At 43.1% G+C, this 21,804-nt stretch overlaps 1 protein-coding gene across 11 annotated transcripts in view; it reads left to right on the top strand.

Annotated features, from left to right (window-relative positions):
• DIP2C (disco interacting protein 2 homolog C) overlaps positions 1–21,804 on the top strand; it is a 323,243-nt gene that overhangs the window by 253,549 nt on the left and 47,890 nt on the right. For all 11 annotated transcript variants that reach the window (XM_044424777.1, XM_044424779.1, XM_044424783.1 and 8 more), the window contains 11 exons: positions 126–249; positions 1,804–1,913; positions 5,013–5,115; positions 6,773–6,837; positions 8,895–8,988; positions 9,653–9,772; positions 11,782–11,896; positions 14,299–14,438; positions 16,077–16,213; positions 17,942–18,150; positions 19,082–19,196. In XM_044424777.1, coding sequence (XP_044280712.1) covers positions 126–249; positions 1,804–1,913; positions 5,013–5,115; positions 6,773–6,837; positions 8,895–8,988; positions 9,653–9,772; positions 11,782–11,896; positions 14,299–14,438; positions 16,077–16,213; positions 17,942–18,150; positions 19,082–19,196 — 1,332 coding nt within the window. The remainder of the gene's footprint in view (positions 1–125; positions 250–1,803; positions 1,914–5,012; positions 5,116–6,772; positions 6,838–8,894; positions 8,989–9,652; positions 9,773–11,781; positions 11,897–14,298; positions 14,439–16,076; positions 16,214–17,941; positions 18,151–19,081; positions 19,197–21,804) is intronic.

Genomic DNA, 21,804 nt, shown 5'->3' with positions numbered 1-21,804 from the left:
AAAGCACTTGGTTGGCTCAATGAAGCAAATGCCTTTTGTGTAAATGTATTTTGAAGTGGACTTTTCCTTACTGCTCATGTGGTGATTTACTTCCGTGGTTCCCTTTATGCTTTGTCTTCAACCAGGATGCAGGAAGCCAACAGATAGGCTTCTTGCTCGGCAGCTGCGGCGTTACTGTGGCCTTGACTAGCGATGCATGCCATAAAGGACTGCCTAAGAGCCCTACTGGGGAAATACCACAGTTTAAAGGTAGGGCTATTCTCTGCGTTTGTACCTGTAAATAGCGGCAAGGAAAAGTGGAGAATTGCACTGGCCCCCCTGCAGCTTGAAAATGCCTAAATATGTTTCCCCTCATGTGGAGGCAGGCAGGTGTCACCTTGTGGTTGATTATGGACAATTGCAGCACCCAGCCTGCGCCTCTTTTTTTGGAGCTTGGGGCCATGATGGAGGGCCATTGGCATCTGGACAGGGCGGAGTGCATATTCTGAGCACCTCCTAGCCCTTCCTGCCACTGTATGCATTTGTGGTGGAAAGTCGGAAACTCAGCTGAGGGAGGAGAAGCAGAGCAATGGTGCGTTAGAGCCGGGGACTGAGGGTAGGGCATGGTACTGGCTGTAAATTCCAGCAACTGGAACAACATAGGCAGAGAGGAAGAGCAGGTTGTGGTGGCTCCTAGGTGGATACCGCTTCATCTGCGACATAGAAATCTGGATAGAAACACACCATTCTTCTTCACTGGTGGGTTCAGACAACACTGTAACCCACACTCAGTGGTTGAATATGTCAGTTGTCATGGGATTGTACATTGTTGCTGAACATTATTTGTTACATGGTAACCATGAACAGCACTTCAAAAGAACCCATGGTTTGTTATTGGCTTGTGGACAGTGGGTTGTTTGCAGGTAATAAACCACCATCTGATAGCATGGCTGAGTTCAGACAACGCCACTCTTCAGCAATAACCCACAGTTCAACAAGTCACACTCAGCCCATAGTCAGTCGCTCGGTATGGGGTATCATGTTGTCTGAACCTCCCCATAGTCCTTTTGTGTTGCCCTGGCAGGAGAAAGAGACCAGTGCCCAGCCTGTTGCTAGGCGTGGCCACAGCTATAGCTTCACATCACTGCTCCTGTGGATTTTGTATGCAGTGGTGCCAGCTGTGCTTGAGCCCATGCGTTCCATGACTGCATGGAAAGTTCCTATTGTTAAATAATATTTAAATATTGTTAAATTATTAAACCGAACCAGTTCCATAGGAAGGCCTAGATAGTGTATCCAAATACACATTTAGACCCTAGACTGCTCTGTGAAGAAGGGTTGTGTGCTGGAAAATTTGCACACTGGCCATTAGTCATTAATATGTGGTATAGAAAATACGAATGGGGTAGAAAAGTGGGTCTTGTTTCATCTTGCAGTGCCATGCATGCTGTGTATAGGAGGCCTTTCCATTCTAGTTGAGATTAACAGGTAGGAAGCTAAGTTGTGTAATGTTGGTATTAAACGATGGGGTCGTACCTCAATGGCAAATCACATACTTTCCATGTTGAAGATCTTGGCTTCAGTAATCTCTTGTGATGGAGTATGTCTGATAGAAGGTTTGGAAAAATCTCTGCCAGAGACCTTGGAGAGCTGGCTGGTGGTAAGAGTAGATAGCATTGGCCTGGATTTATAGCCAGTGGTCAGGTTCTTTAATAAAAAGAAATATTGTTGAACAAACCTGTGCAAAGGCATTGTGCAGGTTAGCCAGAAAAATGCTTTTATTTAGAATAAATAAATAAACCATGATTTGTATTTGTTTCCAAGGCTGGCCAAAGCTGCTATGGTTTGTCACGGAATCAAAACACCTATCTAAACCTCCTCGAGACTGGTTCCCACATATCAAAGATGCAAACAATGACACAGCTTACATTGAGGTGAGCTCCTTGCACGTTTGTATTACCCCCTTCCTGCATTTGCCCATTTGTTCCTGTCAATCCAGATTCAGATTGAATTTCATGCTGCCTCCTTTCAGTGAAATAGGTCATATTCACTTGCTGAGTTAACACCTGCTTTATACCCATAGTGGTTGCATTCAAATACCTTGTTCCACCATGCCACCATGATAGAACCTTGGTTTGTTGGTGTAGGAACATCTTCCATGTGGTTTGGGCAAAGGAACATTTGGTGAAATCCTTGCTTGAAACATCACCCAAAAAGCTGCTTTGTAAAGTTCCAGAACAGACAGAAGATAAATTTCCAGATGTTTTGGAATTAATCTCCCAGAATCCCCTGTCAGCACAGCCAATTGTCCAAAACTTCTGAAGATCTACTTGCTGCCCACCTCTATTATATGGCAGTATGGATATCCAAATACTATTTACTTTTAAAGGCATTACATAGTATTCCCCAGCCCATTTAAAAGGTGAGCAGAATACAAATATGATGGCTGAAATAACCATCAGCAAACCTTAACCTGGGAGGAAGGTATAGCACCATGAATGGCTTCCAGATTTCCTGGTCAGTTGGAATCACAGCCTTAGGATGCTGTAGGATCCACTGCATGCCCCATATCTTATTTAGAAGTCAGGAAGAGTTTTTAGTTTCATTCTTAGTAGGCATTCACAATTTTCAGAGAGGTAAAGCTACACAACATTCTTTAAACCATCTTAGTTTCCTTAGAGTTTTGATACACCCCAATTTCAAAGGAGCCGTGAATGTATGCATAATAGTAAATCTTGTTTAAAGTACAGTAAGCTTGGAAGTGATCGCTGCCACCATCCGCCAAACTGCTAAAGGGCCTGCTTCTAAAGGAAAGCCTTCTGTGAAGTTTTGGAGACTTAGGTAGACAGACTTATATTTTCATCATCATCATCATCATCATCATCATCATCATCATCATTATAACATTTCTATGCCGCCCCTTGCCGAAACCTCGGGGTGGCTTACAACACGATAAAATACATTGAAATACAATAGCACATAATAAATTACCATTAAATACAAAATACAAAAAATACATTGGTTTACAAATATAAGATTAAAATTATCAGTACAACTTAAGTAAATAAAAATATAGGAAGAGAAAGAGAAGGAAGAAGAAGTTGCCCTGGCCAGATCATATGTTTTAACAATTGAAATGATGTTTAAATAAAAAGGTCTTTACCTGGCGCCGAAAAACCAGTAACGACGGTGCCAGGCGGACCTCTTTGGGGAGTGAATTCCATAGGTTGGGCGCCACCGCAGAGAAAGCCCTCCTCCGAGTACTTACTCTCCTAATTTCTTTCATGGAGGGTTCCCGGAGAAGGGACTCTCCCGCAGTTCTCAAAGGGCGGTCGGGCATATACGGACGTAAGCGCTCGTTCAGGTAGCCAGGACCCAAGCCGTTTAGGGCTTTATAGGTCATAATCAACACCTTGAATTGGGCCCGGGCTTCAATGGGAAGCCAGTGAAGCTGACGGAGGACTGGAGTCATGTGAGCATAACGCCCCGTCCCCGTCAGCAACCTGGCAGCTATCAGGTCATTGCTCCATTTAGCTCAGTATTATGTACATCATGAGTGGGCAAATAGTAAACCAGAGATCTAGTGATAGATCTCCAGGTTACTTGAAGCTGATTAGTAAGGGTGTCTGACTCCCAGCGGTTAACGGTAGAGATACTCAACTTTTCTACCCAAAATAGGACTGCTGAGATCACAAAAGATAAAACAGGATGAGATGGGCATGTGAAGTGAAAGCAAAGCCTTGGGTTGATCTGTGCCCAGGCATTCCTCCTCAAAATCTACTTCTGTCTTCCTGGGCCACTATTTTGCAATTGTCAGTCACTATAATACAACTGAGCGAAACAAAGTCAGTGCTGCCAAAAGTTGGTGCCCAGCAATGCAGAATAACTGGCCGCAGCTCCCCAGGGTTTCAGACAGGGGGCAGTATCCTGGACTCACTTGCACGCAGACTTTGGGATTCCATTGCTCGAGTGCGAGTTCTGCACTTCTTTCCCACAGGTAGTCCTGAAAAGTTAATGCAGCTTTGGTGAGTTGTCAAAGAGAGTTCAGCAGCTTTGGAGCAGCCACTTTGCATAGGTTTCCACCAGCAACTAGCAAAGGCACAGAATGCACTCAGTCACTTACTCCAGGGCTAAGAGGTTTGAGTGGGCTACAGGACACCTTCTGCATTAGCCCATCTTCTCTCTGGCACGAAGTCCATCTGTAGTGCTGCTGTCTGCGCTGTCACAAACCCTAGTTAATATTAAGCAGGCTTCCTTCTTTAACCAGGCTTGTCCCAGTTATGTTGGGTTCAGTGTAGCTTTCTCCATTGAAAAGTTAATAGACTAGTTGAGAAATAGTCAATGACACAACATACTTAATTGTACTAGGAAAGGGGCCATATCTCAGTGGTAAAGCACATTTTTCCTTTGTAGAAGGTCCTGTTTTCCATCCCTGCTACCTCTGCTCAGAAAGACTACATAGGTGATGGAAAAGGCCTCAAGATCTTCAGGGAGCACGGGATGATGGGAGCAGCAGATCTGTGGCAAATTAGCAGGATATGTGTCAGCAGAAGCTGGGGCCTGAACAATATACAGCTTTAGTGAATGACTTTTTAAAACGTGGTCCATCTATTTTTGCTGAATTGGTGTTGCAGACCAGCAAGGGTAGCCAGCTGACTTGCTGCTGCATAAGCTGCAGCATGAGTCAAGGTCTCTCTAAGCCACTTCCTCCCCACTGGCATGGAGGATGCTGGCAGAACTCTCTCCTTACTGTTTGCATCAGCCACACATGCCCTGCTGAAGCTGAGTCACTGCCAAATAACAGTAGGCCTTCAGGTTGTGCAGGAGGAAAAGCCCTTTCTGCACAGAGACGTTTCTCCCTGACGGGAAGACTTGCCTGTGGTGGTGGAAGGCGAGCTGGTTGAGATGCATCAGCAGAGGCCTTGGGATTCAGGGCCTGAGGACCCCATTTGCCCTGTGCTAGGTAGCTGCTTCTTCAGCCTCTCAAGGTCCTTTGCTTCCCTGAATCTTGATGAGAAAATTTTATTTTGCAGTACAAAACGTGTAAAGATGGAAGTGTTCTTGGGGTTACTGTGACGAGAATTGCACTACTGACCCACTGTCAAGCTCTTACACAGGCCTGTGGATACACAGAAGGTATTTCGGCACTTAAATAAATGCAATCCTGAAGCATGTTTTTAAGTGGTAGCATGTGTTATAATTCCCTGGGATTTTGTTCTGGATAATGTCAAAGGATGGAAGGACTTAACGATGTTATTGTGTCCTCGATCAGGGTACAAAGCCGAAGAAGTGCAGGGGGCAAATTGCTCCCTGTTTGCAGCTTGGATGTTGGAGGATGTGGTTCTTACCCCACCCACTTTGTCTGGTTCCATGCTCTGCCTTTCCATGGAGAAAGGGACCTGGCTGGCACTTGGCAGAGCATGTGCTCTTCCCAACATTAGTGAAGACCCTGGCTTTGCGCAGTGCTCTTTGGACAGTGTCTGAGCCCACGTGCCAACCTGCAACCGTTGCTGGGGAACTTGGGTGGAAGGCTGCTGCGGCAGTCGTGTGCCGCTTGTCGGTTTTCCTTGGACAGCTGGTCCACCACTGTGTGATCTGAACGTTGGGCTAGATTGACTCAGCTTGGCTCCTTATGTCCCCATTGGGCGGGTGGCTGTGAGAAGGGACTTTGGTGGTGCCAGACACTGGCACTGGCCATCTCCCAGCTTTGCTTGGCACATAGCACTCCCATGGGGGTGGTACATGCTGCATGCTTGCTAGGAAAGCGCTCCCTTCATTATTTACATCAGCCATCCACACTGCCTAATAGCTGGAAGCTAGGAGGGGAGCCTTTTCACGCTGCGTTGTCCTTCCAAGACCCCTGCTGCCCACACTGTTCTGTCCAGCCTGAGATCTGTCATAACACTGGAGAATTTCCATGAGGGCTTTCCCTGCTCTTGGAGGAAGGCTCTGTGGACCATATTCAGACCCTCTGCAGTCTAGATTCGGTCCACCAGCCATCCTGCCTCCCTGTTCTAGGTAATTGTTTAACAAAGGGAGATCTCATTGGAGCCAATCCAATGAGCAGTAATTGGATTTGCTCAAGGTAAGCCATGCTGCCCTTCCCCCCACCCCTTTTGGGAAATAGCTCACCTTATTTCCTAGCCAGGGTGATTTTGTTTCCAAGCCTTCCCAGCATTGCAGTAGTTCCTGGAAAAACTGTATTTCCCAGGGGCTTTGCAGGCCTGGTAGACTGCATAATACCTGCAGGCAGTGCTGGTTCATACTGAAAACAGCAGCAGCACCCAGGTAACTGGGTGGGAAAGAAGACAATTTAGAAAATCATGGGTAGGAAAGAGGAGGGTAAGTAGGGGGCTGCCAGATGAGAGCTGGAAAGGAATTCAATTGTTCTTTGCTTTGCTTTAAAATCCAAGTGGGAAAAGAATTCCAAGATGAGCAGTGCAGGGCCTGGAGTGTTGTATTTCCTGTTTGCAATATATGTTGATGACATCTGTATACGTGAAGTTTCCATTCCTTTGGAAGATTGGTAGTGTCTTATTGGTAGCGTTTTTCTTTACTTTAAAAGACACCCTTTTTCAAATGAACCATTGATTATGCCATGCAGTGCAAATAAAACCAAGAGTAAGGGGGGAAACAAAGCAGTGGTCTGGCCCAAAACAATCCCATGATTTATCTCAAATTGTTCTGAAAACGATCTGTTGGGAATTTTTTAACATGAAATTTTTATTGCAATTACTTCTTTAAGTGAAGCTTTCTTCAGGCTGAACTGCACTAATTCTATTTTCTTTTGCAGCTGAAACAATTGTGAACGTATTAGATTTCAAGAAAGATGTTGGCTTGTGGCATGGGATTCTTACGGTAAGTTAACTATCCTTTTAAGTAACCATTTAAAAACTGAATTTGTGTGCTTTAATTTCCATTGGAAGGTGAGACACTCTCAAGGCTTTATATCTGATTTGAGATGACTTTGGAAAAATATATATTAGGAAGCCCAGTAGATCCAGTCCAATCTTGCAGAAAACCATATTGAGAGATTTTTGTACTAGCAAGTATCTACAGCTAGCATGAGAAATGCACTTTACAGGTCCCACATTCTTTCTGTGACTCTGGACACTCCAAGGAAGTTTGTAAGCAGTTCATCTCTCTGCATGTAAGAATTGTTAGCCTGACTGCTTCTGGGTGTAGGACTTTTAAAAGGGAAAGAGAACATACTTTCTTTATCCCACCTTTGACCTGAATATATTTGTAATACTAGGTAGAAGCAATACTCTTTGTGTTGGTAAGACAGGGAGATAAACCTCAGAAGGTGAGAAGAATCCCTGAACCAGTAATAGCAAGGTAGTAATGCAATCTTGCAAGTATTATGTTTGGGGGTGACAATGAAAGGCAGGAACCGAAGCGGGCCTGGTCACTAATCTCACAGCTTTCTATACATGGCAGCCATTGTTTTGATTCCCCGGTTGTCTGAATGAGAACAGTACAAAAAAAGTTTAATTTTGCTTCCTTTCATTTCGTTTCTGTACATCATAAATTGACTGCCAAAGTGTTTTTCCAAGGCAGTTAAGAGTCATCAGATACTAGTTCAAATTTCAGTTGCCCTTATGGAGAACAGAAGCATGAAAATTGCCCTGCGTTAAACCTGCAACTCCTAGGAATTTGAAGGGCAACATCTTCAGCGAGTTATAATGCAGGATGCAGATTATTCTGACTAGTGATAAGGAACTGGGAATGACATAATGGGTCAGATACCTTGTTTTCTACAAGGGCAAAGGTTATTGTCCTGGTGCTCTGAATTGCTTTACTTGGTCTTCTGTGATCTCAGGGCTATTCCCACATAAACTTTTACAACCATGAAAGGTAGTCTCAATAAACTGAACAAGCATTTATGAAAATAGTCTCAACATTTTGATCTGCAGCCAGTTTTGTGCATGTTTTTGTTTTTTAAAGGATTTTTACACTGCCCAAAAGGAAAAAGTTCCAGGAATGGCTTTTAACTATTTTTTTTTAAGATAGTCCTTGCAGACAGGTTTATAATCTAAAAGACACAACAGAACAGGGGGAAAGGATGGAGAAGGAAGAGGTAAAACACAAGCTTAGGACACTGTCCTATGTATGCAATTTTAGACAGAAGGAAGCCTCACACCACCCATTATTCCAGGAAGCAAGTCAGTAGGGGCAAGGGGGCCAGTAGGAGCCAGCACTGGATTCACTGCCCACACAGCAGCTCCTGCAGGCACGCCATTCCTTCGAACTGACAGAGCTGACTTTGTTTTAAACTTCTTTGTTCTTTTCCGATGCATATTGCATCACAAAAAGCAATTAAATCAAACATGGAGTAGCATTCTTGTTGGGTGACTTTGCTTCCCGGTTATGGAAATCCCTTCCCTTGGGAAACCCCTCCTTGCTTTCAGGCACAAGGATTACATGGGCAAAGAGTTGAAGAGTTTTGTAACTGAATTATTGGTTTTGCTTGTGCAGCTGCCTGCCACTCTTTGAGATGGCACAGGGTACCGCCTAATCAATTTCCTGAATATTTCCAGTACCCTTTTCCCATGCAACACCAATAAATTGAATTGAAAGACACAGCAAATAATGAAAAGCATTTGACGTTTAGAATCTACAATTTATAATGCAAGGCAAAACACATTCCTTCATTTGATACTGTCCAGCTGTCAAACATGTGTGTTTGCAGAAATGGCCCTTATCTTCGTTGCTAAACTGTAAAATAAGATTTAAGAGTCAGAACATTAGAACTGTGTCTGAAATGTGACAATCCCTTTTCCATGAGTTCACGTATTAACTCATGATTATAAACCCATGTTTTTTATTGCTAACCAAAATGTGTAATACCTGAAGTAAGAGTAACGATGCGTTTAATTACTGTTGAAAGGTATATTCCCTTTCCTTAATTTCAGAGTGTTATGAATATGATGCATGTCATAAGCATCCCATATTCCTTAATGAAAGTGAACCCGTTGTCATGGATTCAGAAGGTCTGCCAGTACAAAGGTAAGGCTTATGTTCTTCCCTGCATGCGTTCCCAGGACAGGAGCTCAGCCTTATGTGAACGTCTAAACGTCTAATGAGCACTCAGCTCCCCTGTCTCTGCCCATGACCAGTTTGAGAGGCCATCAAATGTGGAAGTTGAGATTGGATTCCTGGTATAAGGTAGACATTTTGTAGTAAATAAATATTATTGGGTATCATAGGACCATAAGTTAAGTCATGCATTCTGTTCACATGGTAGCACATTGGCTTCTCATGGCAAGCAGTGTGGGTACACCAGTTCCCTCCTGCCCAAGCTTCCAGCAAAGGGTGCAGTCAGGCGTACTTCTCTGGTACCAAAAGCAGCTCAACCATAGTGATCCTTGATCGACTTCTCCTCCATGAATCTATCCAGTCATTTTTAAAGCCAGTGGAATTGATGGCCATCACTACTTCCTTCCAAAGTGAATTCCATAGTTTAACTATGCTCTTACTGTGTGAAGAAGCACAGATTTTACCTTCCTTTTATTTGTTTGTATGGATGTATTTTCTTTGTACTTGTTTTATATGTAGGATAGTTACAATCTGCTCATACGGATTTTGATCTTTAACATGCACAGGTCGAATTGTCTTCTCCACTGGCTCATTCTCTCTCTTCTCTGTTTCTCCTCACCCTGCACCCCACCAGCAAAAGTTGCTTGTGTGAAATCCAGGGATATGCACTGGGCATTAGTAGCACACAGAGATCAACGGGATATCAACCTCTCCTCACTCCGGATGCTAATAGTAGCTGATGGTGCCAATCCATGTAAGTGATGGTTGTAGAATGAAAACAGTTCAGGGACGTGGCGCAGCGTGCTTGGCACTTGGAAGTTCCCTATTGTCGTCCACAGTGCCACCTGCTAAGGTTCTAGCCTATGTTTGTTTAGACAGGAGGAAAGTCCAGAGCTCCCAGTGGCTGGGGAACACTGGGTGGTGTAGGACTTTTTAATGTCTAACCGTGGCACCCTAAATGAGGCCGTGTGACCGAAGTGCTTCCTAGTCCTTGTGTTTGGGTTGTTGCTGTTGTTATTGTTTCTGAATGATTTCTACTTTCCCAAATAGAGAGAGCGAATGAGAGAGAAAAACCTAAGCAAGGAAAGTTTAACCAATTCCTTGAGGTTTGCTACAAATGCTTTTCAGAAATAACAATTCATTTTGAATTAGTTTTTCTTAAAGTTTCTTTTCTTTAGCAAACTCTGGAAGCAAACCTGATACTCCATATTAATGCAAGTTGCAGCAAATCCAATTATATATGAGATGACAAGCTGTTATGTAAAGGCTGAATAAATTCTATCTTTAAGCAATAAAAAGTGGAGGTTTCTCAGCAAAGCATTTGAAACATGTGGGTTATTTTATTTTCATGCTTGAGTGCACATACCGAAGTGTAAAATGAATGCAGGTCCTTCTATCAAGTGCCACGAGTGCATATCTGGAGTCACAGCCAATTTCTTTTTCCAGCTTCCTCAGAAATTCCAGCTTCAGGGTAGGGATAGGTAGCAAATTGCATTTTATTTATCAGGGTATATTTTACTCTAAATGCTGATTCAAATGTGTCCAAAAAGGAACTTGCATAAATAAAATAAAAATATCAAAAAAGAGATGAATCAAAATCAATAGCCAACAAAAAGTCCTGCAAATTTTATTAGGGATGTTTTAGCAGAAAAAGCCCCTGCAATTCCCAGCGTGTCCCAGACACCCATGCTTGCTGGTGCGTACTTAGCATTGTAGCCCTTTTCCCCCTATAAACATGCATAGAATTGTGACATGGATTTCACATGAACTCTACTTTCAAAAAATGTTTTCATTCAATGCCTGAAAACTAATGAGGAAGGAACAAAGCAGATGTATAGTCTTGGTGCCAGCACCAAGAAGACCCTGCTTGATGACACCACATTCCATACCAGTGAGAGATGCAGAGAAGGTCCTTCATAAATGACCAGCTTGCTAGGCTGGTTTATATGGAAAGCCATATATCCAGTACCCAGGTCTCAGACCTGTCTAGGTTTGTAAAAGTGGAAACCAGAAACTTGAATTTGGACTAGAAGTTGACTGGGAGACCAGTCAACTGTTTGAAAACACCTACATCACCATCTCCCTTGATATGCATGTCAGAAGTATATTCAGTTCAATATGCATACAGAAAGAAATGCAAGTTTAAACCATTAGAATCAGCTTCAGTGAAAGCAGCTATTCAGTTTCTTGAAGCCATCCATCAAGGTTCAGATTTGAAAACATTTTCTCCGTATATTTTTGGGGGGTACCAGATATGACTGTTCTCTTAGCATGCTAGAATTGTGTTATGAGTTGCTAGAGTAAATTCCTCTTCTTCATGGGGTTTTATTAACTAATTTTTTAAAAGCACCCTGCAATATAATTAAAACTCAAGGATTCTCTCATCCATTTTTACAAAATACTCAGGAAAAAAATTATAAATTTACCATTGCTGGGCATTTCGTAAGAGTTCTTTTAGATCTGTAGAAGGCCTAAGGTATGCCTAACAGAATGTCAGGCTTCTCTCTGTGCATGCTCTTGGACCGCAAGGCTCCTGGGCCATATTTCAGAATGAAAATTTGGGTTGATATGTTAGAAGCTGTCTTGAGTACCTGGAACTAGCTGGGCAGTTTGGTAGCTCACAGCCCAAATGCCTGCTAGTTGTAGTTGGGCCGTATTACATTTAATTCTCTTTGGAGCTTCCCTATTTTGTCCTGGAAATGTTCTTTTCCCACACAGAATCTATATTAAAGTCAGATTCCTTGTTTTTGTTTCTAACTTCAGGGTCTATTTCCTCTTGCGATGCATTTCTTAATGTCTTCCAAAGCAAAGGCCTAAGACAAGAAGTCATCTGTCCCTGTGCTAGTTCACCTGAGGCCCTCACAGTGGCTATTAGACGGTATTGTATGTTTAAATTTAAAATGAGACATTCTGGAAGCGATATTAGCATTTCCTGTGTACAGCTATCCCAGAATGGGTTGCATGGGGCAATGTTTAATCACGGGACAAATCTTTGTATCAGAGCTTTGCTCCTCCAATCTCATTCTTTATTTTACTGCTTTCTTTTTTAATTGATCATTTTTAATTTAAAAGTGCAGATTTTAAAGGTAGTTCATTGCATTCAATCAGCTTATAAAAAAGGAAAGAACACCTGACTTCTGTAGTGAGGCAAATAACTTTCCATAACTTCCTATTCTTTCTATATCTATTTCAGAAGTTTACATTTACAAGACTGCAAATGATTTCTTGCATCCTTCTGAAATGCATGGCTTTCTTTGGGGAGTTTGTTCAGAAGTTTTTGTTGCACTGCATTTTATCCCCGTCACCAGCTTGACATGATTTTCAGTAAAGTTTTTGTATTCCATTCGTAGAAAACTCCCTACACGTCCCAAGCATACATGAAATCCCATACCTGCGGATACACTGGTGCCGTGTTGCAGAAGTGTCCTAGAGTGACATCCAGCAGCCTCAGGCACTAACTTCCTGCTTAGAAGGAGCCCGTGTGTTGTAGCGACTAATTGGTTGGACCAAGGAGGCCTAGACTGTGATCGCTGCTTATTAGCTAACATTAAGCCTCCACTTAACTAACCTCTCTTGCTTGCTGTGAGCGTAAAATGAATGGGGAAAAACTCTGAGGTCTCAGATAAATTTCAGGATACAACTGTAATTGTAGTCTTTGCACACTTGTAGCCTAACTTGCGTTGGATCTGTAATAGCAGGCCTGCCATGGCACAGAAACCTGGTTGATCTAGCTGATGATGGTTCAGTAGGAATCTGTCTTGTAGCGAGTCCATCTGATCACATATTGTCTACCAGCTGGCAGCAACTCCCTGGGATTTTGCATGGGTCTTTTCCAGCCCTGCCTGCAGAGGCCAATGATGGAACCAGGGACTTTTTGCAAGCAAAATGTGTGTTCAGTCACTGATCTGTCCCCCAAATAAATAGTTAGAACAGTACTGATTTTGACAGGGCTGAAGTATGCCTAACTTCTTCAGTTTGTGATCCATGTGCATATTTTGCATTTCTCTCCTACCACCTGGAAATGTAACGATAATGTTCTGAGTTTGTACTTTTGAAACCTAAATACATTACTGAATACAGTACAATAATATTGGTCAATTTCTGCAGGAAATACACTTAAGAGCTAAGAATCTGTGTGTAGTAAGCTCATTGAAATCCTTGCTGACTTTCCCTTTGTGGGTTAAAGTTATTTTGCAGTATTCCTGTAGCTTGTTTGATGAAAGGGCAACTTAAAAAGAAACTGGAGCGTGGTGTTTTCAGGTCCAGCGTGATCATATGAGCAGCACAGGATGTGTGGAAGATTAGAGGACTTGGTCAACAGTGTAACTGAGCCTTCTCTAAAAGGATGGGAAACCCACCCATTATCACCGTCCTTTTACCAGCCCCCCGTTTGTTATGCCTTCATGTTCATTCAAGCCGACTTGCGGTTAGCACACTCGATCCTTTTTGCTGGTGTCATGCTGGAAGGGGGAATAAAGCCCCTTGATTGAAATTTATGGAGCTAGTCATCTGTTACATTTTTTAATGAACACGGTTAGCTAATACCCTTCTAGTATTTCGAACATCAAAGGAACACCATAGCAATTAAAGATTAACCCTATGGGCAAGCATTTTTATGGCAGATTGTGGAATTCAGAGATGCACACTAGTGTCTCTGTTTTATATGAAATATGTTTTGAAACTGCCTGCATTGTATGAGAACATCTGCCATAACTGAAAGACAGTGCTGTTTTGGAAGAGTCATGCCACTAAACAAAACGTTTGATCTGTTGCAGCCTTTGTGTTGTTTCGCTCCAAAATCCTCTGAAGGTGTTTCAAGATGTATGTTTGTGTGGAAACCAAGCAGAATTGGTCTAAGGGTGGGCTATCTTCAAATTGGCAAAAAGATTGAAAAACACTGTGATTCACAGTACCTCAAGGCCTCTTTTAGCTGCTCACCACCTTCAATTCCATTGGATTTTTCACATAATCCCCAAGAGTGCTTTAATCCACAGAACCCAAGAGGAGTCTCAGAGGAATTCCCCAGCCTACATCTGCAGAGATCTAGTTTAGTTCTGTTTCTCTGTTGTGCCGGAATGTAACACAAGATTGTGACAGTTTGTTGAGGGCAAGGAGGGTGGTGTTGGAAGGGACGACCATAGTTACTTTGCTACTGGGGTGGGGAATTAAACCTGGAACCATCCTCATCCTGTGTGCCTGTCTATTCTTCGAAAATTACAGGGTAAGAACTGATGCTCATTTTATTTTTCAAATGCATTTGACATCTTCTGTGTATTGTAGGCCGACGGATGATAGCAACCAGCCACCAGGCCGGGGTGTCCTATCCATGCATGGTCTTACCTATGGCGTCATTCGGGTGGATTCTGAAGAAAAGCTCTCTGTTCTAACTGTGCAGGATGTTGGCTTGGTGATGCCTGGAGGTAAGCGTTCCACTGGTTTCCTTAGAAAATGTGTAATCATCCTGTTTTATAAAAGATGGCTATCTGACAGCCTGCAAGATCTGTTCAGCAAAGATAAATTAACTGTATCTTTTTCTTCCTAAAGAGTCTTGGAAATTGTAGATTTTGGAAAGGCGCAGAAATTTCTGACAGAACTCTGAACATGCAATAAGAAAACACCTTGTTTCACCTTGTACACACATGCACTTATTCTTTTATATAAGTATATAAAAGTTCAGATAATTCTGGATATTTTAAAAAAGATGCATTTAGCACTAAACCCATCTGGCTGCATCTAGGTTTAGTCTTTGATGTGATGAAAAGACTATCGTACAAGTGCAGGTAATTCACGTAATGCAACCCCAGTTGCTTAAGTCTGTAATATCAGTAAGCTGAATTTGCTCACCTTGACTTCTCATTATCCAAATGCTTAAATATTTATTTTCTCAAGCTGCGGTTCATTCCACATGTTCAGAACATCATGTACCAGAGCCTTCCTGTGCTTATAACCACTCCAGAATGCAGGCGAGGAACTACTCTCTAAAGAAAAAACTCCTTGCCTTTTGAAAGTCAGCCCTTCAAGAAGAATTGATCTAACTAAGCTTCTGAGTGAAGAGGAAATTCTCTACATGCAAGGAGTGTTTGTAGTGAGGTATCTCACCTGTATTCATGGTATCTCACCTGTATTCTAGAGTGGTCCAGTTTTTTATAAGGGCTCTGGTGGCAATTTGCACATTAGTTTTGAGACAAGTCTTCTGATAAAGTGGCTTCATGGTTTCCTTATAAACATACTTTGGCCAAGCAATTCCCCACCAGTGTAATGTATTTTGTATGTTATTTTTACCAGTAACATGCATTTTTGTGTGCACTTATTCCTGGTAAATGCAGTCAAAGAACTTGTTATTGTTTTTTGGTGTGGTCAAGTCATCTCTAACCTCATGCATGAAAGCCCTGCAAAGGTTCCTATCCATGGCAGCCCAACTAGTTAGCTGTCTATTGGAGTGTGGGTCATTCTTACAGACTTCTTTATTTGGCAGTGCTGGCTCTCCCCTCCCCTTTTCTCACCCTTAATAATAGTTATTATTTACCTTTGTTTGTATTTATTTATCTTTATTTGCATTATGTATCTTTCTGCAGGCCTCCTTCTCCTCACAGATTTAGCTGTAAACTTTAGCCATAAGGCATAGTATGTCTATCTTATCTCAATTAAATATGTAATGCAATATTGTTAGGGGAATTCCCTCTGTCTCTTGCCTTCTTAGCATGCCAACTCAAAATCTGCTTCCTTGGGCAAGTTGCAGGAAGACAACAGCAGTTACCTTGATAAACCTTATGAATGTTGAGTAGAAGTCCAGTGATGAGTAAGACACTATCCCACGGCATCTTCCCTGTCATCTCGTGCAAAGCGTGAAAGACCGCGTGGGCATCACCCCCTTTGATGCGGCATGCACTGTGCAGTACTGGATGCTGGCGTCTCTGATGTTTATATTAAGTAAAACTGTTTAGCTACAATAGAACCGCTAGATCATCATTAACCCTTTTATTTTCCTTGTTTCTGCATATTTGCTTGCAAGACAGACAGACTGTATTTCTGAAATACCTCTTGCTTGCTCTTCGTAGCCATAATGTGTGCAGTAAAGCCAGACGGAGTTCCTCAGCTCTGCCGAACAGATGAAGTGGGTGAGCTTTGCGTTTGTGCTATTGCAACAGGCACATCATATTACGGACTCTCTGGGATGACCAAAAACACATTTGAGGTGAGTTGGGGTTAAGCAAGAACAGTCTCTCCTTAGCCCTCTGAAAAATGCCTTTGTATTAGTAGAGGTATCAGTGAGTCTAGGTATAGTTTTATACATGTATGATGCTGTCTGTTTGTTGCATTAGATTATTGGTTTATATGCTCTGACTGGCAGCAGCAAACCAGGGTGGAAGATAGAACTCCTCAGAACAGAGATATCATGGTATTTTATCCTGGAAATTATGAGGAAGTGAAGAAAGGCACTTACTGTCCTCTTCGCCTATACCTCCATGTATGAATTTGTATTTATATTATCAGCATCCATGAAATTGTTTTCACACTGGTCTGAAATGCAGGAGAATCAGTTCTCCTAAATCTCTCCTGCCTTAAGCAGGCTGTGTAAGCGTCTTGGATCCAAGGTTGTCTTGGAACGACACGCAAAGAGGATGGTGAAGGAAAAGCAGGGCGTAGATTTGATAAATTGGTGAAGTACATGTGAGTATCAGTTATTTAATGGAACTGTCTATTGCTGTATCTGCTGTGTTATTTGGTAGTTTCTTTTCATGTAGCCCTTAGCATAGCTTCAGGCAAGGTTCTAACAACCTGGGCACTGAGGCCAAACAGGTAATCTCTGGCGCATAACTGTGAAGAATGTGGCCTCTTGCTTCTCTTTTAGCTGCAGGGAGATCTTTATTAGATAAGGCATGAAATACATCCTCAAACTTTAACCTGCTAGCCATAAGGGGATATAATACCACCACTGTCTTAGTTTAAGATCTACCTGTGAATAGAGTTTGGCTTAACGTGACCCTTCCTTAATTCTCATGTCTGTACTTTACCCTTCTTTTTGAAAACCTGCTCAGTTCGTTTTTCCAGCTAAGTTGGATTTGAGCTTAGTATTGCCATCTCTGGATGGCAACGCTTTTATCCATTGAAAACAAATGCTTTTTTATGGAGGCAAAATTGCATTTCCAGAAAATTGCTTTTGGATTTGTAGGGATACGAATGATTCCATTGGTGTTCTCACAGACATGAGAAACTAGCTTTTTATTAAGTCAAGCCACTGTAAAAAAGGCAGAGGTCTTGCATGCATGCTCCAGGGCATCTGTAGTTCTGGAAACAAACCTGGTGCTGATGCAAAGGTGTTCTATCGGCAGGCAGTGTCATTTGTGCTGGTACTGTAATGCCATCGTTACTTCGTTATAAGCTACCACCCTAAATGTGCCCGTTCTGCTGCATACCCTATACAACAACTTACTGATGGGATTCTGTCCAGGATTTCAACATTGAAGGATTAGCTTTACCAACAGCTTTGCAAAAACAGCACTGCAACCTTCTTACGATTGTAGATCTTTGGGGGCATCTGAGTGAATTTGTATTCCCCGAAAACAGATGGGAGCCAGAAACAGATGCTTCAACCGAAATAGCTCTAACTGTTTGCTTCATGGAGTGTGCTGTAGAAGCTCCTAAACCAATCCACTGATGCAATTAAATTGAAGTCCAGCACTTCTCTGTCTTTTCTCCCCACTTTTCCTTTTTATGTACAAATACATAAAATTAAACAATATAACTTTTCTTTTAAAAAAGCATGCAATTAAAATTATACTAAACCATATTAAAATAGTGCTTCCTACCACCAGGACCTTTGGATACAGCCGAAATTATTTACTCTTTCAAGCTCTGTCCCCCTTCCAAAGTGGAAATGAACCTGTGACTTTTATTAACACATACTCTGTCTGTTCCGCAGGTGTTCCCTATGACCAGTTCTGGTGCACCAATAAGCGAATACCCTTTTATAAGAACTGGGCTCCTCGGCTTTATTGGTCCTGGTGGACTTGTTTTTGTGGTTGGCAAGATGGATGGTTTGATGGTGGTCAGCGGACGAAGGCACAACGCAGACGACATTGTAGCTACCGCACTGGCAGTGGAACCAATGAAGTTTGTCTACAGGGGAAGGTTCGCTCCATTTTTCTTATCCCACCCTTTAAAAAGCAGGATACAGGAAAAGGAACTTGCATTGATCAGAGCAAAATGTGAAATATTCTGGTGTTCAAGTAGCTTCCAAAGCATGTGTTCACAGCACCAGGAAGATTTAGTGGCAGTGGGAAGTTTTTCTATAGCTAAGAGTTCAAAAATAAAACCAAGCCATAATAATTTATAGTAAAAGTTTTAGCCTTAGGGCTGCCATGTATCTATCAGGATGAAGCCATAAGAAACAACAAAGAAACATTTTATTTATTGCAAGTATTTATATACTACCCTATAAACTGGTTCTTAGGGCAGTTTACAGCAAGAAAAAAGTTGATGTTAAAATAATACAATAAAACGAATCTCAGTAAAACATTAAAAAGCAGCTCTCTGCCAAAAACTTTAAAAAATCAGCAGCAAAGATAAAAGCAGATAGAAGCTGGAATGAATTTAATGGCTGGGAGGAACAGAAACACCTCCACCTGGTAATGAAATGATATTATAATAGGCACCAAGCATTTCACTGCTGGGGTTCCCTGAAGGATCACACATGTTTGCATGTTCCCCTTAATTTAAATAGAATGTGGAAAGTACTGGCCTTTTGCCATCCTGTAGCTTTAAGCCTTGCTTATTTGTCATCTTCTCTTAATAAATGCCTTCTCAGTCCTTTTGCAAAGCAAAACTATACTCTGCGGTGCCTGTGTGTGGAGAGCAGGCATCCGAGGGCTTTCATAATAGTGGGGCTCTATTTTAAACTTAGGTAGGTATTCCGTGCAGCTGTCTCTTTCGAGAAGAGCCAGAGCCCAGACTTCTCCTTTGCATAGCTAACGAGTATAAGTCAGAGAGGACGATGTGATGCAGTTTCTTCTGCCCCGGGCAGCACTGCTCGATTGACGGTCTTGGTTTGCACATCCCACAGAATAGCAGTCTTCTCAGTGAGTGTCCTTCATGACGAGAGGATAGTTATTGTTGCTGAACAAAGGCCGGACTCCACGGAGGAAGACAGCTTTCAGTGGATGAGCCGAGTGCTGCAGGTACATTTGCTTCAAAGGGAATCAGCAGGGTCAAATGGAAAGGCCTGGTAGCCAGATGTGCCACCTCTGTCCTGGAAGCATAAGCCCAGTTGTGCCATCTGCGTACCAAGAGGTGAGACATCCACATGCAAAGCAGGAAGCCGCTCTTGGTCCTGCCCACTCTGTCCGGCGTTGCGGGGCTGGCCTCAAGCGCTCATTGGCCGTGATGGAGCCTGCCCCCTTTCCACATGAGGAAGCCCATCAGTCTGGCAGTGGACTCGTACCTTGACTGGACCGCCTGGGGGAAGTGGGGTCCCCCAGGGGGCACAGGGCGGCTGTGGGGTGCATGCAGCTCGGCTTACTCTTGGCGCTCAGCATATGCCCCCGGAGGCGGCAGCCTCAGTCTGCTTGATGGCAGGGCCAACCCAATCCACTCAACCCTCCCTGGAACCTTCCTCTGTGCAGAGAGCCGAGCATTGCATTGTTGAACCTTCACTCCCTTTTTGTTGGCTGCGGGAGAGACTGCAGTACCAGGTTTTTCTCCCTGCTTCTTTGCTCCTTCACAACAGGTTTACACAAAAACCTCAGGATTATTTTAACATGTGCACCTCTTAACGAGGGACTGCAGGTGGCGCAGTGGGTTAAACCACTGTGCTGCTGGGCTGGTAGATCGAAAGGTCACCGGTTCGAATTTGTACAACGGGGTGAGTTCCCGTTGCTCCGTCCCAGCTCCTGCCAACCTTGCAGTTCGAAAGCATACAAATACAAGTAGATAAAAAGGTACCACTTCGGTGGGCAGGTAACAGTGTTCTGTGCACTTCGGTGTTTAGTCATGCCGGCCCCATGACCATGGAGACTGTCTGCGGACAAACGCTGGCTCCCTTGGCTAGGAAATGGAGATGCGCACTGCCCCCTAGAGTCAGGCATGACTGGACTTAATGTCAAGGGGAAACCTTTACCTTTACCTTTTTTTACCTCTTAAAGAAAAGTCTTGTCCCTGGGAGGACTCGGACAGACCTGAGTTAGAAGGCCATGCAGACAATCCTGTAGCAGCGGCAGCTGGATGCCACTCAGCTGCTCTTGCTGGATGTTGTGTGTACTGAAAAGGGCATTCACAGTTCAAGGGAAGGAGCAGGGATCATTGGCTTGCTGCCTTCATTAGAATGGCTTCTGCTGATTCTGGTGTGGTGTGGTGTGGTGGTGCTGGACTGGGGCTCAGGAGAGGTGGCTTCTAGCCCCAGCTCAGCCATGAAGCTCACTGGGTGATTTTGGGCAAGTTGCTAACTCTCAGCCCAGCCTGCCTCACAAGGTTGTTGTGAGGGTAAAATGGATTGGAGAAGAACCTTGCAAGCTGCCTTGCATGCCTTGATTGAGGAAGAAAAGTGGAATGTAAATGTAATACAATATTGGTAAAATAACAGGGTTGCCTCTTGACCCAAACTGTTTTCCGCCATGCCTTCTATAAGCCCTCCATTTGTTACAAACCTAAGCCTTACGAGTATCCAGCCAGCCGATTTGAGAGTGCTGTGTATATCATGTACTGTATAGCCCTTGAATCTTAAAAGCATTTGTTTTTCAAAGATGCCCATGCGAATGACAAAAAGGGCAATAAACTTTACTATTTACTGCCTTGCAAACCTGTGATTTGCTTTTGCAATGAACCTTTTGTGTTGCTTTCTTTGCCTGGCCAGCCTGCTTGCATTCACTCATGGTGCTGTAGAGCCAGTGCAAATGAAGCTGCCTGAATGGTTATTCAAGAGTTTCTGCTCTCTAGCTCAGTAATGTCTGAGGGCATCTTCACACATGGTCACATTTGCCTGTGTTGTGCTCTATACATTTGACTTCCCAACACTTGCAATTGCCGTTGCAGCAAAGCAAATACTTGGCCGTTCTGTACTCATATTATTATTTAGAATGCACCAGCTACTGCTTCTCTTTGTATTTTATAGTCTTTTACTCCTACTGCTCTGATTCCTTTTCACTACCCATCTGCATAAAAAATGTTCTGCCAACTAAGACAACGAATGACTCAAGCACAACAAAATAAACACTCCTGTTGTTGTGTCTTTGCTACATGCTAATCTGGCTACCTCCATGTGGTCCATTATAATGTATAGGGCACTGTACATAGTAAGCTGAGTCCTTGCTTCAAGGAACTTGCAATCAATTTAAAAACTGATCCCACCTGAAGGATCTCAGGCGGGAATAAGCAGCATGGCACCCATGGATACCAGTGCTCCTTGGAAGCCCTTTTTCAGCTCCTTCCAGCATGTCCTATCCCTCCCACCTAAAAAAAAGGGGGGGATTTTCCTCGAGCTGTTGGATCGCTTGAAAACAAAGTGAGGCCCTGCAGCTGTGCCCATCTCCTTGAAGCCCCTGGACTTAGAGACCTTCTGAGGAAATGAAGATGTTCAGTAGCTGAAGTGAGCCCATTTCATTGCGGGGGGGGGGGGGGGACAGGGCAGTTTTCAAAATTGCCAGACGTGCCCCTCAGCCCGAAAAGGTTGCTTGTCTTTGGTCTAAAATGTAACCTGTGGGAAGCAATAAAAGAAGAAAGAGAGAAACAATGGATGCTTTTCTATGCACACTTCTTTCTTCTTCCTTCATCTCTCTCCTCCCACCCCCTTGG

Source organism: Varanus komodoensis, unplaced genomic scaffold (assembly GCF_004798865.1).
Source record: "Varanus komodoensis strain SLA01 unplaced genomic scaffold, ASM479886v1 scaffold15, whole genome shotgun sequence".
NCBI lineage: Eukaryota > Metazoa > Chordata > Lepidosauria > Squamata > Varanidae > Varanus > Varanus komodoensis.
Note: the sequence above shows the minus strand (reverse complement) of the source record. Positions and strands in the feature narration are given on the sequence as shown.